At 45.1% G+C, this 26,597-nt stretch overlaps 1 protein-coding gene across 6 annotated transcripts in view; it reads right to left on the reverse strand.

Moving 5' to 3' along the window:
* IL1R2 (interleukin 1 receptor type 2) overlaps positions 1–23,814 on the reverse strand; it is a 35,447-nt gene extending 11,633 nt beyond the window's left edge. The window contains exons 1-4 of one of the 6 annotated variants that reach the window (XM_033175639.1): positions 23,630–23,814; positions 8,183–8,310; positions 6,540–6,801; positions 459–639 (exon numbers count right to left, since the gene is read on the reverse strand). In XM_033175639.1, coding sequence (XP_033031530.1) covers positions 459–639; positions 6,540–6,801; positions 8,183–8,249 — 510 coding nt within the window. In that variant the 5' untranslated portion in view covers positions 8,250–8,310; positions 23,630–23,814. Of the gene's footprint in view, positions 1–458; positions 640–6,539; positions 6,802–8,182; positions 8,311–16,810; positions 16,963–16,990; positions 17,170–23,592 lie in introns of those variants that run through there. The other 5 variants (XM_033175638.1, XM_033175637.1, XM_033175636.1 and 2 more) reach the window with 5 other exon arrangements.
* Positions 23,815–26,597: the final 2,783 nt, after the last annotated feature.

Raw genomic sequence — 26,597 nt, forward strand, 5'->3', positions numbered from 1 at the left:
GGAGCACAGTGGTCAGTTTTTGTATATATAAACATGCCTAAACATAGAAAGGGCCATGTTTTGCACCATGATGTTGAGATAGCTATGACGTCACTAGGCAATAGAAATTTTTCAGCTGCATTGTAATCTTACAAGACCACCATTGTACATGCAGCCCATTGTTGACTGAAACATTGTCATGCAGCACGTGACTGTAGTTGATGCACTGTATTGGTTTCTTATTTGTATTATTTGTATTGTATTGTTATTTTATTTGTTGATTTGTTTATACTTTCAATCCGAGGTTGGTTGACTCCCAGGATGTGGAACTCACAGATATGAATGGCAAACCATGTGTGTGTTTGTCTGTGTGTGTGTGTGTGCACTGTCTTCAGAAAATCGATATTTTATGTCTTTCCTATATGGTTAATAAAAAAAGAAAACACATTTTAGTAAAATGGTATTTTTTAAAGCTGTACCTTGTACCATTGAATCTTCACGTCAGTTTTGTCACGGGTGAATTCACTCAGGTCAGGGCACACTAATACCCCAGAGGTTGACAAGGTTAAAATTTGTGGGTATGAGATGAACGGCAGGGAAGCATCTGTATTCTCAAAAACTCTGAGCTCAATGGACACTTTGTCACAGTAAGAGGCATTTCTGATTTAAAAGGAGAAAAACAGATAAATAGGAAGGCAAAATGAAAGTAAACTAAATGAAATTAGGCATCATTTCCCCAATTCTATTAAAATCTGCATCTGCATTTTCCAGATCAGTACAGATTGTTTCCTGATGTAAGATGGTTCAACTTAGGATTTTTTGACTTTACAATGCTGCGACACATTAAGCATTCAATAGAAACCCTGTTTCAGTACAGTATTCAATAAATCACATGAGATATTCAACACTTTATTACAAAATAGGTTTTGTGTTAGATGACTTTGCCCAGCAGTAGGCTAATGTAAGTGTTCTCAGCCCATTTAAGGAAGGCTAGGCTAAGTTGTGATGCTTGGTAAGTTAAGTGCATCAAGTACATTTCTGACAACACTATTTCCAACTTACAATGGGTTTATTGATATTTACGCCATTGTAAGTCGAGGAAAATCTGTATTGCAATACTTCCGTCCCTGATCTTTTTGAACCCTTGGGGGGCAAAAAGTGTCATAACATAATTGTACAGAAAAAACATGTTCTGTGTTTTTCACAAAGGTCTGTCTACAAGCCCGATTCTAATGCCACCAAGGTTCATCAAGAAATCCCCAAGTCTCCTTCAAAAGGGCTTATGCCTTCCAGGTTCTGGAGCTCCTTGAGCCCAGTCCCCGCATACTCCAACTTCATGATCCAGGAAACCATATCCACATGAAGAAACTGTTTCCCAAGAGCTGCTGTTTCCGTAAAAAGGAATATTTCTTTTGCTCCTTTGGGGAATGATTTATCAACTGAAGTCTAGTTTTAGAAAACTGCTGGAAACTTAGTATAAGACCCATAAAAGATTTTTGTAATACTGCATGGGGAAATTAACTTGGTAAGTTTACTTTATTATTCTTATCATTATTATTATTTTACTAGCCTAATCATTATTTCAATGCCATAATTCTATCAAGACCTTAGAGCTGGAAAATGGGGAGAGGAAAAACCTTTCTGGAAACTTAGGTAAAATGGATAGAGGACAGAAAACAGTAATTAAAACTACTTTTTAAGTAGAAAAATATAAAAATATAATTATCTCAGCTAAATTTCTGGCTACCTAAGACACATGAGACTTTGACATAGAAAATGAGGATGTCTTACATATAGGGGTAAAAATTAGTTGCACAGCAAAATCTAAACCATCCACATCCAAACAAGTAACAAAATGTAAAAAAAAAAAAAAAAAAAGGGAAAGAAATGTGTTAAAAGCTTACCACTTGAAAGTAAAAAGAATTAATTTAAATATATGAGGCCAATATGTGTATTATATTTAGCTTAAAAAAGGAAAATAGGTGAACAAATATTATATTTTATGCATAAAGAAATACAGAATGTTAACGCTCACCTTGAAAAATGCATAATCTCACTGCATGTTGAATAAAGGCAGCTGAGGACAAATCTAAAGACCAGGGCCTACTTGAATAACTTGAATAACAGTCACACAGCAGGTAGCCTACAGGGAGTAGATGTAGGCCAGGCCCTGTGCTGTGAACTTTGCACATGTTATTTCATTTATAGTCCAGGCCCCATGAAGTAGGAATTACTATTACATCATTTTTATATGAAAAAAGTTAGGTGTACAGAAACTAAGTGGGCTATACAGCCACAAAGAGGTCAAACCAAAATGGGAAGCCCAGCAAGGCTCTGGGAAAACCCATAAATCAGAGCACTATCTTCAGAAACCAAGCTTAGTAGACATATTGAAAGTCACAACGCTGTTCACATTATTGATCTGGTAATTCCCCTTGAGCAAGAAACTTCATGAAAATAACTCAAAAGAAAGAGAAGGGTGGAGGGCAATTTGATCACCACTTGCACTCCCCATGTAGTGTGGCACCCAGGCATTAGTAGTGCTGCTCACCAAATAGACCCAGTTCTCCCCATTCTGAGCACATGGGGTACCACATGTCCTCATCCCCACTATAGGTGGGTGCAGTTATATGGCTCTTCCCAGCTCACGAGTTGTATGTGTGACCCTTCTACATGAAAGTTGTAATGGCCATGAGAGACGCTCCAAAGCAGGCTTCCTTCTGCTCTAGCAACCAAACAACAACATTTGAAATAGTAACCATGACTGCTCCTTCAGCCTGAGTCCCTGAGTGTGTGCAAATCCACAGTGGACCTGTTAAATAAGCCGTTGTTATTTTAAGCCACTGAGATTTGGGAGCTGTTTGTTACAACAGCATACTGTAAAAGAGTCTGCCTACTCTTTCTTTTTCTTTTCCTTCTCTTTCTTCCTTCCTTCCTTTCTTCCTTCCTTTTTTTTTTTTTTTTTTCTGTGATACAAAGTAAGGTGTTTATTTGCAGAACACCAAGCAAGGAGGCCCAGGCAGCTACTGCTCAAATCCTGACCTCTCTGATGGCTTGCATTCTTGCCTACTCTGACTCACCATGTGGGTTCTAGTTCACAAGATCTTAAACAATCATGGAAACAGGGCAGTCTCTTGCCTCGTGACTATCAATGCTAAAGAGTATTATGGCAACTGCTGGTGATTCTCACTCGATTAGAACCCCAATCTTACAGTTGACAAAGAATATTAGAGGTCAGCCAGGTAAACCTTCCCATGATACAAAGAAAGTTTGACACATACTGGGATTTCCCCTGACCCCTCAATCTCTGCTCTTTTTTTCCTACAAAAATTGATCGTAAAAACAAACTTTAGGACAAACACGACTCAGCTCACATCTCCCTGATTTTTGCACAGTCTCACTTTCAGTAGTCATGCGGATTGCCTTTTGGGAAGGACAGGGAATTCTTATGTATATATTGACCACCTTCCATGGCACGTCCCACGCTACCTCCTTCACATGCTGTGATCTCACATAACCCTCTCAACAAACTTCTTTACAGGGGAGAAAACTAACACCCATAAAAGTCAAGTGATAAGCCCAAGGTCCCACCAGATAGGAAGGGAGAGAGCTAAGATTCCCATCTGTCTTCCTGACTTCAGGTTTCATGTTTTCTTACTATACTGTGAAGTTTTCCTAGTAGTGCTCATTAGAGAAAATTAGAATTTTTACTGTGAAAAAGAAAGAAGAAACATGCATTTATAGCTATTGCAAAACCAGACATCCACATTTTCCTAGCATAAGAATAGGAGATGATTTGCCTGTTTTTTAGGCAAGGTTCAATTGCTTATAGTTGGGGCTAAGCATATGGATGGCAGTGTCAAGCTGGGTTTGATTTGAAAAGATTCTCAATTTCACACATGCACGCACATGCGCGCACACACACATAGAGGGCACCCTCCACCTCATATCTCCTCCCACAGCCCACATCCCCTGCCACACACACACCCAGCCTAGGACTGAGGCTGATGTGACCTGAAATTTTTTCCATTCACCAGTAATTCCTTTGTGCTAAGAATGTCACTTCTCTGGTTCTTTTTCTAAATATACATATTCCTGGATACAGTTCTTCTTAAGTCAAATGAGTTCATGAAATCTGGAGACTCTGAAGCCAGCTGGTGGAAGGAGCAAGCAGAGCCTTTGGAGGAACAGAAGCAGCAGCTGAAGAGAGAGGCCAAAACACTAGTTCCCAATCAAGCCGAGGGTTGTCTTAGTTCAGAAGAACGAAGCCAAGAAACTTTTTAAGATCACCAACACTAGGCCTAAAACTTCAACCATCAAGAAGCAGTAGGACATGTCAAGACCATTCAATGGGGAAAGGATAGTCTTTTCAGCAAATAGTACTGGAGAAACTGGATATTCACATGCAAAACAATGAAGCTGGACCCTTACCTAACACCATATACAAAAATTAACTCAAAATGGATCAAAAAACAAAACATGGCCAGGTGTGGTGGCTCGCGCCTGTAATCCCAGCACTTTGGGAGGTCAAGGCGGGCAGATCACGAGGTCAGGAGATCGAGACCATCCTGGCTAACACGGTGAAACTCTATCTCTACTAAAAATACAAAAAATTAGCCAGGCGTGGTGGTGGGCACCTGTAGTCCCAGCTATGTGGGAGGCTGAGGCAGGAGAACAGCGTAAACCCAGGAGATAGAGCTTGCAGTGAGCCGAGATCACACCACTGCACTCCAGCCTGGGCGACAGAGCGAGAATCTGTCTCAAAAAAACAACAACTGACAAACAAACAAAAAAAAACCCTTAAGATCTAAAACTATAAAATTATTAGAAGAAAACAAAGGAGAAAATCATCATGACATTGGATTGGGCAATGATTTCTTAACACTAAAAGAACAGGCAATAAAAGAAAAAAATAGATAAACTGAACTTGATCAAAATTAAAACCTTTTGTGTAACAAATGACACTATGAACAGAGTGAACATGCAACCTAGACAACAGGAGAAAATATTTCTAAATATATGTCTTATAAGGCAAGGGGTTAATAACCAGGAAATGTAAAGAACTCCTACAACTCAACAACAACAGCAAAATTCAGTTTTTAAAGTGGGCAAAGGACTTGAGCAGACATCTCCAGAGAAGATGCACAGATGGTTAATAAGCACATAAAAAGATGCTCAGCATCACTAATCATTAGGAAGATGGAAATCAAAGCCACAATGAGAGACCCCTTCACATCCATTAGGATGATTATTATCAAAAATTACAGAAAATAACATGTGTTGGTGAGTACGTAGAGAAATTGAGTTTGGGCACTGTTGGTGGGAATGAAAAATGGTACAGCCACTATGGAAAACAGTATGGTAGTTCCTCAAAATTAAATATAGAATTAACAGATGATCCAGTAGTTCCTCTTTGGGGTCTATACCCAGAAGAACTGAAAGCAGAGATTCAAACAGATATCTTCACATCCATGTTCTTGTTGGATTCACAATAGCTGAAAGGAGGAAGCAAGCCAAGTGTCCCTGGATGGATAAATAGATAACAAAATGTGGTACATACATAAAATGGAATAATAATATTCCACCTCATAAAGGAAGGAAACTCTGACTCATGCTACAATATGAACGAACCTTGAAAACATTATGCTAAGTGAAATAATTCAGTCACAGAAAGACTGATTTCACTTAAAGGATTTAAACGAGGTACCTAGAGTAGTCAAAATCACAGAGTCGGAGAGCAGAATGGTGGTTGCCTGAGGCTGGAGAGACAGGGAAAGGGGAGTTATTGTTTAATGGGTTCAGAGTTTCAGTTTGTGAGGATGAAAAAGTCCTAGAGATGGATAGTGGTGATGGTCCCCTGATCTGTACAGTAAAAAATGTTTAAGATGATAAATTTTTTGTTATGTGTATTTTTCTACAGTTAAAGGGGAAGAAAGAAACAGGGCAAAGAAGGAGGAGGACTGGACCCAGGGTCAGGAGACTCGGGCTCCAGAGTCAGCTCTACTACCACCTGGGGAACTTTCCAAGCCAGCTTGGTTCCCTCATCCTTACAACGAGCAGTTGGACTAATTTAATCCTAAGGTCTTACCCAGCTCTAAAATCCTATTCAGAGTAAAATCCTATTCTATGTCTATTTCTTGGTTCCTTACCATGAGCTTCAACAGTGAACAACATAGACCAAGTCCCCGCCCTCACAGAGTTTGCATTCTAATGGGGTAGACGAACATTAAATATGGTAACACACACAAATGTGTCAGATGGGAAAATTCTATCCCAAGGAAACTACAGCAGGGTAAGGAGAAAGTGACAGAGGGAAGGGTCAGCTAAACTGGCTAGGGACGTTGTCTCCAAAGAGGTGGCATTTGAGCAAAGACTAAACGGAGAGAGAATGAGACTGTAGGGTTGTGGGGGTATGTCAGGAACAGCAAGGGGGATGCAATGTGGATTCACTGGATTTGTATTTTGTACACTGGATTCTGAGATCCAGATCATGACTGAAGACCCTCACAAGCCTCCATCCTGCCAGGATCCCCTCCCCAGCACTGCACAGAGAGGCTTACCTAGTAGTGCAGATGTAGGTGCCAGAGTCCTCCTGCAATGCTGGCAGAAGCCACAGAACACCATCCTGGGCCCACATCCGTGTCTCTTCTCCTGGGACCATCCTAGCAGAGTCATTTTTATGCCATGTCAGGTTGATGTGGGGGCTGACAGAGGCCCACAACCGGTAGGGCACCTGGGGGCACCTCAGGGCCACAGGCTCCCCTTCCAGCCTGAACTCCCGCTTGTAATGCCTCCCACGAAACCGGCAGCTTCTGGCAGCCCCTGAAGGACAGAGAGCCCATGGTCAGGCTTTGGGTCCAAAACTTGCTCAGACCGTAAAACCTCCCTGGACCCAGGACAGATCCTGATTCTGGCAGGGAGACCTGGAGCACATTAGAGGAAGATGTCATTTGTCCCTAACAAAATGACCTACACCCTGGGGTACTATCAAACTCCCTCCCTACCCCATTATTATGCTTTCAAAATTTCCAAATAACAAGTTCAGTGCTACTATCCGTTCCAACTTACATTTGTGAAGAAAGTTAAATCAGGTTTCTATGGTGACAAAAAAATTAAAGATTAAAAACTATGGCCATATTTTTCACTTGCTGACTTCTCATCATTAAAAGTAGATCTGAGCTGAGTTCAGATGGTAAAAGCTTAGTTCTGGCATATTGTGTGGTTAAACTCCAAAGGCAACTTTGTTAAGGGCAAACACTTCACTTCTTCAGTTTGCTCTTTGACAAGCACATTCGCACTGTACTTTTCTTTTTTCTTTTTTTTTTAAATTTTTCCTTTTTTATTTTATTTATTGTTATTATTGTTTGAGACAGGGTCTCACTCTGTTGCCCTGCTGGAGTGGAGTGATGCAGTCTCCACTCACTGCAGCCTCAACCTCCCTGGGCTCAAGCACTCCTGTCGCCTCAGCCTCCGGAGTAGCCGGGACTACAGGCACGCACCACCACGCCCAAGTAATTTTCTTTTTTTTTTTTTTTTTCTTTTTTTTTTTTTTTTTTTTTTTTTTTTTGAGACGGCGTCTCGCTCTGTCGCCCAGGCTGGAGTGCAATGGCGCGATCTCCGCTCACTGCAAGCTCTGCCGCTTCCCGGGCTCACGCCATTCTCCTGCCTCAGCCCCCCGAGAAGCTGGGACGCCCGGCTAATTTTCTTGTATTTTTTACTAGAGACGAGGTTTCACCGTGTTTACGAGGATGGTCTCGATATCCTGACCTCGCGACCCGCCTGCCTCGGCCTCCCAAAGTGCTGGGATTACAGGCTTGAGCCACCGCACCCCGCCTGTTTGTTGTTGTTGTTTTTTTTTTTTTTTTTTTTTTTTTTTTTTTTTAATGTGGAGACGTGGGTCTCTCTGTATTGCCCAGACTGGTCTCAAACTCCTGGCTCAAGCAATCCACCCGCCTAGGGCTCTCAAGGACTAAGATTACAGCCGGGAGCCACCGAGCTCGGCCCACACTTTGCTTTCTGACAAAAAAACTTCGCTAGATAACAGCTTTCCCCAGAGAAGCCGCAGTTCTGACAAAAAAAACTTCACTAGATAACAGCTTTCCCCAGGGAAGCGGCAGTTCTGACAAAAAACTTCACCAGATAACAGCTTTCCCTAGGGAAGCTGCAGGCAAGTCTTTTTGCATCTGAAGGGTTTACTTCTTACCTGTGTGCGCCGCAGGCTGAAGGGTGAAGGCACAAACTCCCATTACCAACACGTACAACCGGAACATGGCTCCTGACAACTTCCGGAGGACACAGGAAGTGGAGGACTGCGGCCCAGCACTACGTGGCCTAAGGGAGGAAACAAGAGGTGTCACCAGGAAACAAGAACCCTGCAGAGAGGATCCCTTGAAGATGTGGTAGGAGCAGGGTCTGGAGGCTTCACGGGATGATAGGAACCGTTTTGCCCACTCTGTTTAAGAAGAAAATTCAAAATTTTTGGATTTGTTTCTCTGCAGCTATATTCACTGAACATATCTAAAGTCAAATCCCTGTAGCACCTAGAGACGTGCTTGGCAGAGGCGTTCCACCCCCTAAGCTGTTGTCTCTGCAGAGACCTGCCTTAGCCATTCCTGCCCCTTGGCCAGAGATGCTGTTTCCTCAGCTAAGGCCACTGCCCATGCCCTCTCTGCTCAGACTTCACTTTCTTGGTGAGGTCTCCCTCACCTCCCTGTCTAAAATTGCACCACATTTAATCCCAATACTCGGTGTTTTTCTTTCCTTCCCTGTCATTCTCTACGGCATTCATCATCAGCCTTGTCTCCCCTCTCCGGAATTCAGGCTCCACGGATAGAAGGACTGTGAAAGGAAAATAAAGACTTGGGACCCCCAGTTCACTCTGCCAAAAGGAAAAACTTAAGCTGAAAGCTGAGTCCTACAAGAAGCTGCCTTTCCTTCTGTTCCTAAGCAGACAGCTACTGGTAAAAGGTTTTAAAAACTCTCCACAGGTAGCCACTCTGTGTTCACCTCATGTAAAGAGCAGATTTACTGAGTACAAGGGGAATATAACTGACTATTCCCTACCTGTTTTTTTCCCTTGCAACATGTGGATTCAGTAATGACCACACCCTCCAGCCTGCTTTTCAATAGGGGAAAACCTTTACATATTGAAGCCCTCCAAATCATCTTTGGAGAAAGGCACAGACCACAGACTGTTTTCTCTATGATTCCATGTTTTTTCTCCTGGGGATTGTCCTTAACCTTGGCAAAATAAGCTTCTAAATTATTAAGACTGTTGGATACTTTTTGATTGACGGAACCCTGCTTTATCTTATTCATAGTTATATCCCTAACTCCCATTTTTTGAATGAATGAATGAATGAGTGAGTGAATGGATCCCTGGAAGCCCAAGGGTCCTCCTATTTCACTTGTCAGAGAATTTTCCCTATATCCCCTATGGATTAGCTCCTATTTTACATACAATTCTGACTTGCGCGAGGGATTCGATGTCCCGCTAACACCCTGGTCTACAGCATCCCAGGGAGAAAAGCAACATGAAATCCAACACAGAAATAGCTTATATGAGTTTATGAAGCACTCCTCCCCCAGTCCCCCCAAAGACTGGAATGTCAGATGCCCTCCTTGTCTCCCTGAGGACCTTCTCACACTAACACAAGTGTCCCCTGTGTCTGCTAACCACGGCCACAACGACGCTGCTTAACAAACCAACAACCCCAGAACTGAATGGTGTGAAACAACGGTCATTCACTCTTGCTCACAAGTCTGTGGGAAAGATGGCAGTTAGTTAACCTAAACTAGGCTGGGTTAGGCCTGGCTGTGAGCTGTAGATGGGGTCTGAGTCTGCTCTGTGGGTGTCTCATCCTCCTTGGACCAGTAAGCTTCCTGGGAGATGATCCTCTTTGGGGATGGCGAAAATGGAAACAATGCAGCCAAAAGCACACACCAGGCCACACGGGGAACTAGCTCATTCCTGTCGGCCCACATTCTGTTCGCCACAGCAAGTCAACGCCCCACCCAGTCATCAGCAGGGCGGGAAGTGGGAGCGGTCATGCCAGCTGCCATGCTTGACTCTTCTGGCTCCACAAGGATGGTGACAACCTTGGGGCAGAGCCCTGGTCTTGCTCACAGCCCTCATGGCCCACACACCAGAACATACCGGGGAATGTTTATGACTGAAAGTCCTCCCACGGCAGGAGTTGTGAACGAATCCAGGGGAAAAATTCCCAGCCACATTTTCCTTGAGTTGTTCCCTGCTCCTGGCACAGATATCTCGGGGAATGACTTGCAGTAAACCCAGGGTGGCATTGAGGAACTGACCCTCGCACTCCAGAAACCCTCCCTCGTGAGTGGGGAACCCTGAGTCCAAAGACTCAGAGTTACAGTCTGAGCTCCCCGTTCTGGTAAACTGAGATATTCCCCTTAGCTCTGTATCTTGCCTGGAGCTTTCTCCCTTAAACTCTCTATTTCCACACAATACTATTCTTCACAAGTTTCTGAAACACAAATAGTTCCTGTGACTTTACCCCTAACCACACTGTCAGGTTTGCCAGATGAAGGTCACATAAACATCCACCAAGCTGCTGTGTCCTCCTTGGACATGCATTAGCTTCTCACATCCCCAACTATACTGGTCCAAGCCAGACTCACTAGTGCTCCAGTAAGGACATGAAAGAAGTAGGAATTAAATACACTGTAGCTAACCAATACCACGTATCGGGATGAGTAAATGAAGTCAAAGTTGGTGTTGTAGGGACTAGTGTAATAGCAACAGCTATTGTACCAAATATTGAACATTCGTTCTTGTATTTTATCCCCACAAAGTAAGTATCATGCTGATTTTACAGAGGATGTATTATAAGAGTTCAAAGAGGTTAAGAGGCCTGGCTGAGATCTTACAGCTAGTAAGCAGACGTTGAAATTTAACCCCAGCACTGGTGATTCCAAAGCCCTTGCTCTTTGAAAATGCACCTTCTATGACAGATGTTGCTAGTTTCTTCTCCCAATATCTGTCATCCCTGCATCCCCAATAATAGAACCCCCAAATCTTACCTGGGCACATGGCCCTCTAGACACAAAGACATTTCCCATCATCCCTTGCAACATGAAGTGACCATGTGACAAAATGTGGGTCAATGAGATGTGAGTGGAAGTGTCATGTGATCCCCCCAGGAGGTCTCCACTGATCTTCCTTCCTCCTGCTCAGTGTGGATATGGTGGCTGGATTGTGGTCACCATCGTGAACTACAAGGTACAGACCACTCACTGAATGCAATAGGGCAGTAAGAGAGGAACCTGAGTCCTTGGTGGCTTCATGAAGCCGGCCACCACCCTGGACTACCTTTTTTATGTGTCCAGGCTTTCTGTCACGCACACTGAGCCTATTCCCAATGTATTCTTTTTCCTGAGTTTGTAAAAAGATCCCAGGGGAAGGAGCCCTGCCAGGTACTGTTAGGCATTGTGTTCTCACAGTTTTCTTTCTGATACTCAACTATTTCAAGTAAACAGTTTCTGCTGGTTGACTCTAAAAGTCACTTTGACTCAAAGTCAGGAGCTGACGTGCAGCCTCCCCTCGGATGAAAGCACCCCACTATGCTCACATTCTCTCAGGTTCAGGCTTATGGTAATTATGGGAGGGTTTGTAACCATGTTTAAAATTACTTTGACACCAGAAAGTCAGGCTGTGCCATTCAGGATCAGTCAGTAGCTAATGCTTCACAGAGCTATGGAGCTGAAGAGTCTTCAAGAAATCTAATGAAGTCTCTCCTTTCTATAGGTAAAGTGAGTTTCAAGTTAACTCTCTTCTTCAAATCATATGGCTGGTGGCTGAGAAGAAGTATTTCAACAAGGACCCTGTTCCAATGGAATGAATCCTAAAATGCTGTCCTCCTCCAGTAACTGCCAGCCCCATGCACCCCCACCCCCATCTCTAGCCAAGGGAATTGTCTTGGTTTCTCTCCCTGGACTCGGGCAAAAGAACTGCTTTACCATGACTTCTTCAGGAAGTGGCTGCAGAAAAGTAAACCACAAACACATAGTAGTGACAGTTTTCAACAATCAAAACCTCAGTAAAAGGTTGGAACCAAAATTGCTGTAGTGTGGGAAACAGTAAATTTGTGGCAGGCCCAGAGGGGAAAACAAATTATTTTTACAGAAATTTGCAGCAAAACACTATTCTCCTAGCCTACTTTCTTTAAATAAGTTTTTAAATCACAGACAACTTACATTTCTGCTGGAATCTGAGTTGACCTTCTTACTGGAAGAAAGAGATTTCAAGGGCAACTCCTTCCAAGTATTTGAGTTAGAATTCTATCTTTTTTTTTTTTTTTTTTTGTCAAGTAACCATGTTTCACCACATTCAACATGAGAAAACAGAGGCGTATGATGAAAAGCAGGACCAGGCATAAGAAAAAGACAAAAATGTGTGAAGTGTGAAAGGAAGGTAAAAGAATGCTGGAAGGTAGAAAGAGCTGATGGCACAGCCCTGAGTTGGACAGGTGGTACAGCACGCACTGAGGCCCAGGTAACCATTACCTGCCTTTGATTCCCAGCTGTCTGCAGCTTCCGGTCATAGACTGTACATATAGCCTAAAAGGATGTAAGTGTTTACTCCACCTTTTCATTTAAGTTTTTAAAATTACAAAAAGACTGAAAAGTTGAAAGCATACTATGACAAATGCAAGTATATATTTCACTAGATTCGCCGTTGCTAACATTTTGCTGCATTCGCTTTATTCTCATTCTCTCTCCCTCTTTCTCTCTTTCTGTATACACACAGGCACATAGACATAGACACAGACATAGACATAGACATAGAGATAGACATAGACATAGACCCAGACACAGACCAAGACCGAGACGGAGACATAGACACAGACACAAACACAGACACAGACACAGACCTAGACCTAGATCTAGACCTAGACCCAGACACAGACCAAGACGTAGACCTAGACCTAGACCTAGACACAGACCTAGACCTATACACAGACACAAACACAGACCGAGACATAGACATAGACATAGACATAGACATAGACATAGACCCAGACACAGACCGAGACCGAGACCGAGACGGAGACATAGACACAGACACAGACACAGACACAGACCTAGACCTAGACCCAGACACAGACCAAGACATAGACCTAGACCTAGACCTAGACCTAGACACAGACCTAGACGCATACACAGACACAAACACAGACCGAGACATAGACATAGACATAGACATAGACATAGACGCAGACACAGACCTAGACCTAGACCCAGACCCAGACACAGATACAGACACAGACCGAGACACAGATATAGACATAGACCTAGACTTAGACACAGACCTAGACACAGACACAGACACAGACACAGACCTAGACCTAGACCTAGACATAGACATAGCCATAGACATGAACACAGACCTAGACACAGACACAGACATAGACCAAGACATAGACATAGACATAGACCTAGACCTAGACATAGACACAGACACAGACCTAGACACAAACACAGACAGACACAGACCTAGACCTAGACCCAGACCCAGACACAGCCACAGACACAGACACAGACGTAGACACAGACACAGACACCAACACAGCCACAGACACAGACACGGCCACAGACAAAGACACCAACACAGCCACAGACACGGCCATGGCCACAGACATAGACACAGACACAGACATAGACATATTTGCTCCTGAACACCTGAAAGTTGCAGACATCATCAAACTTCACCTCTAAATACTTCAGAATACGTGCAGGAATATATTTTTTAACAGAACCTAGTAAGTAAACGATAGATCCAGAAAATAATTTTCAAGGATGTAGAAGGAGTAACAATTTTATTTGATAATATATTTGAATATATCTGGACTGAATTCACCTAGAAGATTAAACTCTTCTTTATTTCTATCATTACCTTGTTCCCAGAAGTTTTCAGGCAACTGTCTCATCTCTGAGTCAGGTGGCACAGTCATTCAAAGAACAAAATCACGGTGGCAGGTGCTGAATGTTAATGAAGTCACATAGCTATCAGGCCTTACACTTATCACTGAGTCACCTGTAGTGTGTAAAATGAATTCCTAAGAGCCCAAACATGTTTTATGAATGTCGTATAAATTCTTCGAAACCCATGAGGAAATAAATATTTACATCAAAATTAAACCTGGAAATCTTTTATAAATTCAAAGGTGAAACAATATAAAATGTATTTTTTAACTAAGTCCTAGGAAATCACAGAATTTTAAGAGGGAAGACTTTCTAGACTCAGATACAGAGAAATACGTGACCAGGTTTCAGGCAGCTTTTATTGAAAAATGTGCTGGCTCAAAACAAAAACCTAGATGAGTTGTCCAGAAACTATTTTGGTTCTATAGGAAGGAAAAAAGCTAGACAAGGAATCAGCCTCCGAGCAGCAGGCTGAGACTGTTCCTGGTCTGCATAGCTGTGTCAGAATGACACCTGCTGATGTCCTGGACACTAATCTCCCATCCCTGGTGGGGCCTGGTGAGACAGATTGCTTCCTGGAGGCCACACTGCAGGGAGACCCATCTTTGGCAGAATAGGGCATTGACCCACACTGGGCTGAATCTCAGAGGAATAAATTGGCAGAAACTGATACAAACGGTTCCACCAAGGCATAGGCACTCTCTTTATACTGTCTGCCAGCAAACATCCCTTTTTGCTAAAACCACCACTGAAGTATCTCTTAATCAGTGGTTCTTGGGACAGAAGTTGGTCAAGTTCAGTCAACCAACCCAACTCATGTTTTCACTCATTCAGATCCTGTATCAACATTCCATTCCCCGTGAGCCTGGGTCATTCCAAGCCCCCAGCAGGCTGGACCATCAACCAACACTTGCTTCACCTGCCTCCTGCATTAAACCCTGCGCAGGGTGACACCCAGCAAGACCACTCCTCTAGCCTGGAACAGTCACCATCCTTCTCCAAAATGACTGAGGAGGAAGCTCTACCTGTGAGGCCCTGGGCATCTGCAGGGCAAACCCACAGGCTTCAAATTCTCCCAGCCTGGTATTTGTGTAAGAGGAGTGCACTGCTCTGTACAACTCCAGAGAACAAAACTCGTAAGTGAGTCCGGTAGAGCCCAGCATCCCCATTATAAACACTCAGCAATGGAAATAGACTTGGATAATTAAGTCACTTGCCCAAGGCCACAGAGCTAAGGAACGACAAAGTAGGATGTAAACCTGAGTCCACACAATCCTTGGTTTTGGCACTCATTCTCTGCTCTGTAAAAGCATTAACACCTAGAGCTAGAGGGGTCTCCAGAAGCCATTAAGTCTATCTGCCCACCCAAACAGTCTTCTGAAACCCAGCGTCCTCTATAGAAGACAAGCTTACCTCATCACAAGATGCACACTGCCACTCTTGGGAAGTATCCACAATTAGAAAAGTCTGTCATTTTGGATCCCAAATTTGCCTCCCTCTAAACTTCATTTATTAGTCATATTCTACACTTTGGGGAGGCTCCAAAGAAGTCTGTCCACACATCCCAGTAACCTTGAGAGTTAGGAAGTGTGTACAGAGCACAGTGTACCTGGACAGAGAAGTGGGAATACTGCCTTCCTTCCTGCCAGCAGCAGTGTGGTGGGCAGCTTAGATTACCTGTGTGAGGCTCAGTCTCCTCATCTGTGAAATGAGCATACCCTGGTGTTCACTACAGGAGAATTAGATGTCACACCATATGTAACGAGCTCAGCAATGCTGCAAGAAGAAAGTGCTCAATGAGCAGTAGCTCTCATCAGTGTTTTACAGAAGCAGAGCCAGGTACTTAGGGAGGTAAGGAGCTTGCTCAAGGACACAGGTGGCAGATGTGATGAGAAATCAGCACTACCACCATCTGCATTCTGCCAAACTCCTGCTAAGGGACCATTCCACAACCCAGCCTGAGAACTCGTCCATATTGTAGTTGGTAACTTAGCTAACACCAGTTACTATACTAGAAATGTGTGCAATTTTACCTAATGGAATCCATAAGCCCAAATGCATAGATCCATATTATAGAACATGTAAGTGTTCCATAAATATTTAATTTATAAAACACGCAATATAAATGTGTGCTTAACATATAAGCACACAATTCTAAGTACGTACACATGCATACACACATATACATCTTCAAGGCTGCCAGGAATTCTAAGGTTTTTATCTTAGTGACAGCATATGCAACCGGAGGTTGGAACTGGGCTCCTGTCTTCATTCTACCATTAACTAACTATGTGATCTTAGGCAACCACAGAGTCATTTGCTCAATCTCTCAGTCACAGTTTCTTCACCTCTAAAATACAAAAGTGGGGCTAGTGAGACCTCCTAGGTCTCTTGCAGGTCTAAAACCCTGGAACTGTAAGTCAATCTGGATTTGAGCTTAGGCCTCCTCAGTCCTAGATACAGCTTTAGTTTCTAAAGCATCAAGTCATAGCAGACAACCACTGAACCCAGTCAACTCTCTTGCCGAAGGCCCCATGGCCACCAACGGCAGAGCCGCAACTTGGGGCTTCTGAGGTCTCCTGGGAACTGGACTTTCAGCTCTGCTGGGCTACCTGCTGGGTAAAGTTAATTAGTAACTGGACACTCTGGCATTAGAGCAGGGGTTGGTTGTGAACAGACATACACCCTTAAAACAAATTTTGCTTTCTGTCTTATAATCTGAGTGTGGGAAACACCTAAAATATTTGAGTAATCAGTCATCCAGAAAACCTGCCCATCTAAAATACGACAAAGACAGAAGAAACAAGGACAGGACGACCTGAGTAGGGGAAAGACAGCCAATCAGATCCTGGCACAAAGGCATGTAGCATATTCTACTCACAGAAGCAGCTTTGAAGTCTTCCTTCAGAAGCTCTTTCTGTTGATTTGTATATGCGTGGCTAGTTTTTAAGAGCAGCAGATTGTACTTTCCAGAGGTGACCACAACAATATCTCGCATCCCACATGGTCTTCTAGAATGTGACCGTGCCACTCTGCCACCAAGAGGTGGAGTCTAACTCACCTCCCTTGAATGTGGGCTGGCCTGTAACTTGGTGTAACCAATACAATGCCACAGAAGTGGTGCTGTGTGAACTCTGGAACTAGATCACAAAAATCCATGCAGCTTCCACCTGGTTTCCATGGGGTGCTTGCTTCTGCCTGGCTTCCGTGGAAAGCCAGCCACCATGAAGACCGTCCAACTCCCTGAGACCACCTGGTTAGGGAGGCCACATGAAGGGCATTGGTTGACAATCCCAGCTATGCCCAGCCTCCCAGGAACCCTGCAAAGGCACCAGCCATGTGAGTGAAGCCATCGTGGACCCTCCAGATGAGTCCATTCACCAGCTGAGCACCACTGTTTGAACTCAATCAGACACGTGGAGCAGAAGAATCACCTAGTTGAGCCCTCAAATTCGTAACATACAGAAACTTGGAGTTATCATAAAATAGTTGTCATTTTTAAGCCAGTAAGTTTTGGGATCATTTTTCATGCAGCAACAGGTGAACAGAATGCTCAGTCAAAAGCAGATTCCAGATGGCAAATTGGAAAGAGGGAGAAGGCTGGGAGAAGAAAACACACACTGAAAAAAGCAGCAGCTGATTGCCCAACAACAGAGGAGACAGAAAAACCGTTAAGGCAGATGCAAGAACCAAAGCACACAGCCATTTGGGGATTTTAAGCGCAGATACCAGCAGTCCCTTCCATGTTACTGTGCCTTACTGAGTATATCAGGATGTTAAAGCACAAAATAACTGATGCTCCTAATGATTTCCTTGAATCACAAAGAATGGTTTAAATTTTGTTCAAACCCCTCTTTCTCTAGGATGGGATAGTACATGCAACACAGACACAATGAAGGTAATATTGCAATTACCTCCCAATGTGTTTTCCTCCTTGCTACTCTGGATTCTTCTGCCACCACGGCCCCAGGAAAGGGAGAGAGCAAAGTCCTCCTCAGAAGGAGGGAAGGAAGTGAATATGATACAGGGGAAGTTCCTTCCTGGTAGGAAGTGTCAGTAGAAGAAAAAGACCCTTTGGGCTCCTGGGCAAAAGGAGGGAAGGTACAAGAGGAATCAGGCAGGCAGTCTTGCTTCTTATTCTGGGTTTGAAACCTGAGGGCAAAGGGACAAAAGGTAAAAGAGAGACGGAGGCTGGACGCAGAGGAATTTTTGCTCTGCTTCCAAGTTGCGTCTCTGGAGGAATCCTACCTTGGTGAAGTAAGGGACACTAAAGAAGAATGGAAATAATCGTGTGGCTGTTAGGTAAAGAGGTGCTTCACTGATGGGAGAGATTCAGACCTTCCCCTGCACTCCCAGGAGAGAATGGAAGGTGAACTGAGAACTGGGCTGAGATGGGGCTGCCGTGATGAAAGACAAGATGACCTATAGCCATGGCTTCAGGGTATTCAGTCAGTAAGGAGCAGGGAGGCCAAGTGGGGGAAGACTGCCCTACCTCTTGGTAGATAACCACTTCCCCAAGACCCTGAGCTCTCCACCCTCTGCTACCTTGGCTTTCCTGGTGCTCCTCTGAGCTATTCAGGTGCGGCAACAGGTGCTGTAGCATCTTTTCTAATGGGCTGGTACTCATGCCCTGCTGGTTGCTAAACATTTTAAGTATCACCTGGACAGTCTAAGCCACAGAAGAAACAAGGTCATGGCCAAGATGCAGCGAACCTGTGGAGCCAGTGAGAGGCACAGTGGGGTGACCTTGGACAGAGCACTGGCTCTGATGACTGAGGCACCAGACCTCGGGTTTTCCCAGTCACAGACGCCAGCAGTAGATTCCACAGGACGCCTCGTGACCAGGAAGGTCCAGGGACATCTCCACAGAAGCCAGTGCAGACCCCAGTTCAGCACATGTGGATCAGCTGCCCACCACTCCCTGGGGACACAATGTCCCCGTCTTCTCAGGCTTCTTCCTGGCTAGAGGAAGGTGCTGGTGAGAAACTGGAAGAGTGAACATCTACCCAAAAGAAACGAAATGAATGCAAGAGAGGTAGATTTGGACCAACTCAGACAGCAATACATGTAGCAGCAGGCTTAATTCCCTGCCCTAGTGCGAAAGGGCCTTCAGAGCCAAATGAGATTCCTACTGGCGAAGCTGTAAAGGTACTTTTTTTGGCATCTATTGGTAGCGAGTAGATATATTATAGCAGTATATATTTTTTATATATATTATATAGATATATACTGGGTCTGAGTATATACATTATATATATACTGATTATAATATATATATAAAATCTATATATACATATATACTCACTACTATATATATATTTTTTTATATGTATATATTAGAAATATTTTCTTCCAAAGTTGTTAAGATGTCAAAACAGATGGGATTTTCTTTGTATGCTTTGAAAGACCATCTTCTACTCACTGGAAAATGTGTCCACCTTGTCCTCTGAGGGGCACCAAGGGCGGCAACTGTCCCAAGCCCTGTGTCCAGGGTGTCCGAGTGACAAGAAGTCAGCCACTCTCCCAAAAAAAAAAAAAAAAGACTGAAAACGCCAAGGGATTTTTATCTCTACTGCGTGGGAAAGGCTATCACCCTCACCACAAGCAAACCTGATCTTCAACTCGCAGATAGCCCAGACTTGTTGGGTTTCCGCAGACCAGACCCAAAAAGCCCCGCAGGAAACCTTTCACTTGCCCTGGGGCTGTGGGCCAGTGTTCCATTTGCATTCTTAGCCCCTCCGGCTCCTCTCAGCTGTCAGATGCCCGACCAGCTCGCTCCTTGGTGGTGAGAGCAGCTCTGTGAAGCTTGGTAAGCCGAAATCCTGCGTCCCTCCCTCCTACCCTAACTGAGCTAACTGAGTAATCCTACGTGGTGGGTACACTCATGTTCACTACTATTCACCTCGAAGTCGGGCGGGGCACGTGACTGGGAAAAACAAGTGCCGATTCCAGACCTGTGCATTTCACAGCTGGTGCTCTGCTGCCAGCCTCTCTCGTGCACGGTGCATGCTGAGCCCTTGTTCATCCCTGCTGCCAGCATGGCACAGTCAAGCCATCCGGGCAGCAGGCCGGGGTCTACCCGCATCCATCGATCCACTCACTTGCTCCTGCTATGCCTGCTTCCGCTTCTGATAAATAGGAATAATCTCCTCCCCCCAGCACTTGTGTCAAAACAATGGGAGTCCCACTACTGGTCTCCGTAAATTCTGTTTTGACAAAGACCTTGGTCCCCGAGTGGCTCTGATGAGTCATCACAGTCCAACGCAGTTAACCCATGACGATGCTGTAGCACGAGCAAGAAATCAGCTCGTGTTGTATGAAGCTACTGAAGTCATTGCCACAGTACACCTTGGTGGTCAGGCACCACAATCAAAGTGAGGGATCAGGACCTTGTATTCATTTTCTATTGTCGTGTAACACACCAGCACAGACTCAGCCACTTAAAACAACCGCATTCATAGCTCACATTGCTGTAGGTCAGATGTCTCTGCTCAGGGTCCCATCAGACTGAAATCAAGGTATCTTTTGGGCTGTGCTCCTTCCAGGAGCACGGGTTCCTGTTCCGAGCTCACAGGGCTGTTATGACTGCAGGACTGGACCCCCACTTTCTTCCTGGATAAGGCCACTCTCGGCTCCTGGATGCCACCCGTGCTTCCTGCCCTGAGGCCCTCTCTACACCAGAACAGTTTGTTTCTTCAAGGCCAACGGAAAGAACATCTGCTGCTGCTTCGAGTCTCTGACCCCTTGACCCTGACCTCCTGATCCTCTTTTAAATAGCTCACCTGATTATGTCTGCCCACCCAGCACATGTGATCTTTTTTATTAACTTCAAATCAACTGATTGAGAACCTAAATTACTTCCACAGAATTCCTTCACCCTTGCCACATAAAGTAACTTAACCACGGCAATGATGTTCCATCTATTGGCTTATCCCACAAGGAGGGAATTATACAAGGGCATGGATCAGCCAGAGTCATCTTAGAATTCTGCCTACCACAGACATTCAAGAAAACATTCTGACGAATATTAGCTCTAGAAAATTTAGGATCCACCCAAAACTTTACACTAACTTCTTCCTTGCCCCCAAATAAGAAGACCTCTTCCTCGACTTTCTGAATCCTTTCTACTCAAAGTGTGGCCCATGGACCGGCAGCACGAACACCATTTGTGAAAAATTCAGACCAAGAGAATCAGAATCAGCCGCATATTCACAAGGCCCTCAGTCGAATATTCACAAGGCCCTCAGGAGATGTGAAAGCCCCATCTCAAAAGGCCCTTGTCCTGAAATAGCTCCCGCACAGGCTTGGCCCTGGACACGTCTCCTAAGGAAGGGGTTCTCAAAGTGTGGTCCCCTAGCACTGGCACCAGCATCACCTGGGCACTTATGAGAAATGCAGATTCTCAGGTCGCCAGCCAGGACTTACTGAATCACACATCCAGCCCTCTGCATTTTCATAAGCCCACCAGGGATTCTGACACAGGCTCAGGTTTGAGAACCACTGGGCAAACGCACTGTCGTGATCGAGGGTCTCCTCTATGGAAAGCCGTGATTAAAATACAGGAAAGCAACCCGAGTCTGCTCTGCTTCAGTCGTGCTGCTGCCAGAGGCCAACCCTGCTCTCCTGGGGGAGGGGAGGAGGGCTCGGGGTCTGCGGACGTTCTGAATCCCTCAGCTCTAATTGTCAAACAGGCTTTGGAGGTCAGGGTAGGAGTGGGGATGGAGAAGGGAACCCCTACTAGCAGGGCCGGGTAGGGGGCTCCCAGGCCAACTGAAGACCCCTGGAGAGAGGATAGCTGCCCTGAAACATTCAGCCGAGCTTCCTTCTTGCCTTTTAGGGTAACCAAGTGCCAAAGTACAATCCAAATGGACCAACTTCTAAATGAGGTTAGAAAAAGGCGCTCTCCTGTGCCTGTGTATGTGGTAATACCAAATGAGCAGGTGGGCAGGAAGCCCACTGGCCTCGGGAGGGCAAAGCTGATGAAATGGGCATGGAAAAGGGTGAGTGTGCAGGAGGTGGGATGGAGTGCAGAAAGGGGACCAGCAGCCCCCACTGCAGCCATGCAGCGCTGGGAGGCTCCAGGAAGGCCTGGACACTTGGCTGCCTCTGCCCACACAAGAGACAACTCAGGGCAATGTGGGGTCTTGACCAAGATCTTCGAGCAGAGTTGTGGGTGGGGGTAGAGGGATCCTGAAGGGCTCTAAGAAGAGCAAAGGCCCCCAAAAGGGAATGGGATTAAAGAGAAGGAGCTTCAAACGGCAAGAGCAAACTGTGTGCCAGGATTTAAGAGAGACAGAGAGAGGAACAGAGATAGAGAGAAACAGAGAGAGATAGACAGAAGTAGAGACAGAAAGAGAGAAACAGAGACACAGAGAGAGAAACAGACAGACAGAGAGAAACAAAGACAGAGACGGAGAGAGAGAGATCTAGGAGTCAGGACACCTGAGTCTGTTTCTGTTGGAGCCTCAGGCAACTTTCCTGATTTCTCCAGAACTCAGGTGTCTGATCCGGGCGACTTTCCTCGCCCATGACCTTCTTCCCCCATGTGAGGGTGACATTAAGTCCTGAGTGCTTGACACTACTTGAATTCATTTACTGTACTCCTCATCACCCTCGACCTTACTATTTGCAGGCGGAAATGGAGACCCTGAGCAGGTGAGCTGTCACGCAGCTTGTCCAGGCAAGCTGGACTCTGAACCCAGGCCAGTTCGCCTGTGGGAACGCACTGCAACCCTAACCACACTCTACTACCTCTCCCCAGAAAACCACCCGAGAGCCAGGCATTAGAGAATCCACAGTGACTTTAGCATATCAAGCTTTTCACACCAGAAAATCTCATGAGGCTTCTGAGGAAGAAAGCCCTCCATTCAGTGCACATCCCACATGCAGCCTCGCGCAGTGGAAAATGGTCTCGGTGGTCCGCTATCTTGCGTTGGATTCCACTGCAATTTTCCTTGTGGCCTAGAATCATGGACGGTCCTTCGAAACCCCCTGATCCAGCCCCTTTTTTGACAGAGAGAAAAACTGAGGCCCAGAAAGGTCAAGTAAGGCTTCCGGCCACCTTCACACAGGTGAAGAAGGTCATGGAGAAGGAAGGTCACCTGGATCAGGTTCCTGAGGTCTGGAGAAATCGGGAGAGTCTCCTGAAGCTCCACCAGAAATGGACTCAGGTGTCCCAACTCCCAGATTTCTCTCTGTCTCTGTCTGTCATTCTGTCTCTGTCGTTCTCTCTGTCTCTGTGTTTCTCTCTGTCTTTCTCTCTCTGTCTCTATCTCTCTCCCTCTGTCTCGGACTCTGTCTGTCTGCCTTTCTCTGTCTCTCCCCATCCCTGTCTCTCTCTCTCTGTCTCTCTGCCTCTCTCTATCTCTGTCTCTCTGTCTCTGTCTTTCTTTGTCTCTCTCTGCCTCTGTCTCTCTGCCTGTCTCTGTCTCTGTCTCTCTGCCTCTCTCTGTCTTTGTCTCTCTGCCTCTGTCTGTCTCTCTCTGTCTCTCTGCCTCTCTCTGTCTCTGTTTCTCTGCCTCTGTCTCTCTGCCTGTCTCTCTGTCTCTCTCTGTCTCTTCTCTCTGCCTTTCCCCCTCTGCCTCTCTCTCTGCTTCTCTCTGCCTTTCCCTCTCGCTCTGCCTCTCTCTCTCTCCCTCTCTCTCTCTCTCAAAAGCCTCTTACCTGCAGCTCTGCATTCTCTCACCTTGTTGCTGCTCACCTGGGAAAGGCTGCCAGGCCAGACTTTCACCTCCAGCGGGAGCTCAGCAGTCAAGCAGGGATTTATACCCTCTTGGGAGCTGGGATTTCCTAACCGGGTGGTGTCACCCGCTCACACTGGGTGGCATTGGACACACCTTTTCCTCCTCACGGGGAGCACCCCCAGGCTGCAGTGCTGGGTCTGAGTACACGATCACCCAGATGGGGAAGTGGCCAAGGAAACTCCGCATAAGTTTCCCTATTTTTCTGTGACTCGCTAAAAATTACGTACTTCCAGCCGAGGAGGTGGTTTTAAAGTGATGGGCGTTTTGCCCAACTGTGGCCCCATTAAAGAGAAAAAGACGCTTTTGATCTTTAGCCAGGGGAGGAGTTGGTTTTCCATCCGAGGAACCCTTTTAGTATCTAAGAAAGATTAAGTTTTGTTTTGTTTTGTTTTCAGAGTCCTGTATGATTTTTAACTGTTAAATGAAGGAGGAGGTTGTTATCTCATTCCTTATTCTAGATTGTGGAGTTTGCAGAACTGAATAGTTTGTCTTCTGAAAGTGGGAATCCAGCACCAAGTCTTGTCTATACAAAACCAATGTCTCCTAAACCCCCTAACCAGCCCAAAGGTGCTGTTGGTTGCTCCTCTCTCCCACCCAAGTCGCCTCCGTGGAGTTAGAAAGGACGAAGCCCAGGCAGGGTGCACCTGGCTTGCTCAGAGCCGGCAGATCCCCTGCAAGCCTCACAGGTAACAGAACCAATTTCGGTCGTGCCTCACACACTCTCCGCCCACAGACTCCCATCCACACTGGCTGCCCTGATGGGACTTTGGAGAACTCATGGTCCTGGGCCTTTCTTGATATGAACAGGAGGCCAAATGGGAGCATAATACCTTGGCTACAGCCTCCCTGGAAAGCCAGGCTCCAGGGCTGGAATTCTCCATCGTCCCCCGCGACCTCTCGCCTACGCACTCACTCGTGTTGCATCGTTTAGGAAGAGGTGTAATTTGGAATCACCCTGTTGGTGGTTGGAAAGGAAGAATGCTTTTCAAAATGTACTTTAAAACCCCATGGCATTAACCTTCCTAACACTGTCTGCCTAATTTATGCAGATCTTCATTTTCTTACAGGTGAAGAGGTAGGTATAGAAACTCCTTTGGAGAAATCTTAGGGAATTCATAGCCAGAACAAATGGCTAAATCAGAAGGGCCCATGGGCCCTAGTTTTATCTTTTTGCTAAAAAAGGAAGGTAACTCTCAAAAGTCAAATCTCAACTGGTTAAAGAAAATCTTAGAAAAATACAATGTGAGAGCTAGGTAGAAACGTAGAGATGCTCAAATCTGTCCTCCAGTTTAAAAAGAAGAGAAAACTGACACCCAGACATTTGGGGATGGGGAGTGAGGTGAGTAAGCTGTATTGATTTAATGGTGTATATAACTTCACAATGGGTGGATTCTTAGGGAAATTGTATGGAAACTGCATGGAGTTTGTTGAGCAAAAGGTAAACGTTACACTATATCATGTTTATTCTTTTTAAGGACCATTAGAGATGAAATATCTGGGTTTTTTCCTTTATTTTGACATGGTAAGATTGAAGGATAAAGCATAAATTTTGAGTCAAGCCTAGTAGGTTTCAAACGTGGGAATTCATTCCAGTAGGAAAATCTCACCAAATACCATCATCATCTCAGGATAGAGAACACACCAATAATTGAACCCTTCTCTCCACCCTGGCTCTGTGCTTAGCTAAACACATCACTCCCAGCTGATCTGCCTCAATTAGGATTTGGTTCATTAAATAACACAGGAAGCCCACAGATAATTCAGCCAAAGAGAGGAAGCAAAACCATGCAATCTGCTCTTGGCCATGCTGGAGTTAACTGCTGATCTTGTGATCTATAAGGAGGAATTTACATAACCTCTCTTCTTTCTATGGGAAAACTTGATCACAGAGTCACAAGAATTGCTTAGTCTTTTCAAGAACTAATGCTCAGACCCAACAGACACCCAAGAGTAAGTCCCCAGGCCTGCCGGAAGGCTCATGGAGTCATGGCTACTTTACCCTCCACCCCCGCCTCATGGCCTACGCTGCACTGTCTCCACCACCAATAGCACATTTGAATGGCTCGATTTCTCCACCAACTGATGGGAAACCCACAAAGCACAGAATGTTCTGTAGCATCGTGAAATCCTCTGAGGTTTGAGGTGAAAGTCACCCAGGATGTTTATTGCAAAGATTGAAGCAATGATTCCTCATTTTTTAGACCCAGGAGGCCTTTCCAAAGTCTGATCTGGTTCAGAGATTAGCAGAATCCTCTGAAAACCCTTGTGGCAAAGTTCCAACCCCTCTCCCTTCCTTGTAATGTACAAGCCACAGGGTGGGGAAGGTGAGAAGGGAGAGGGAGGCTATGTCATGTATTACGACAGGGAATATGTGTCCCCAGTTTTTATGGGACACCCTCAATTCCAAATACTCTGTCATATTATCCCCATAAACTCACTCATTGTCAGATTAGAGAGCCTTAATTTGGATTCAAGAAAATATGTCATCAAAACCATAGGATAAATTTAGCAATCAGAATCCATAAAATTAAAAATTCTGACCAGGCACGGTCCTAGCACTTGGGGAGGCTGGGACAGGAAGATTGGCCATGAGTTCCAGACCAGCCTGGACAACAAAGTCAAATCTCCCGTCTCTACAAAAAAAAAAAAAAAAAAAAAATTTAATTAGCCAGGTGTGGTGGGGCATGCCTGTAGTCCCAGCTCCTTGGAAAGCTGAGGCAGGAGAATGGCTTGAGCCCAGGAGTTTGAGGCTACAGTGAGCCATGATTGTACCACTGCATTTCAGCCTGGATGACAGAGCAAGACCCTGGCTCAAAAAAAAAAAAAATATTCTAAAGGCTGTCCTGGTCAACTGGACAATAACAGAAAAAAAACTCTGTGTCTTAATCCCATTTCCCATGTAAGGTAACATGTTGTTCACAGCTT

This window comes from Trachypithecus francoisi, unplaced genomic scaffold (assembly GCF_009764315.1).
Source record: "Trachypithecus francoisi isolate TF-2019V2 unplaced genomic scaffold, Tfra_2.0 Lachesis_group17, whole genome shotgun sequence".
Lineage (NCBI taxonomy): Eukaryota > Metazoa > Chordata > Mammalia > Primates > Cercopithecidae > Trachypithecus > Trachypithecus francoisi.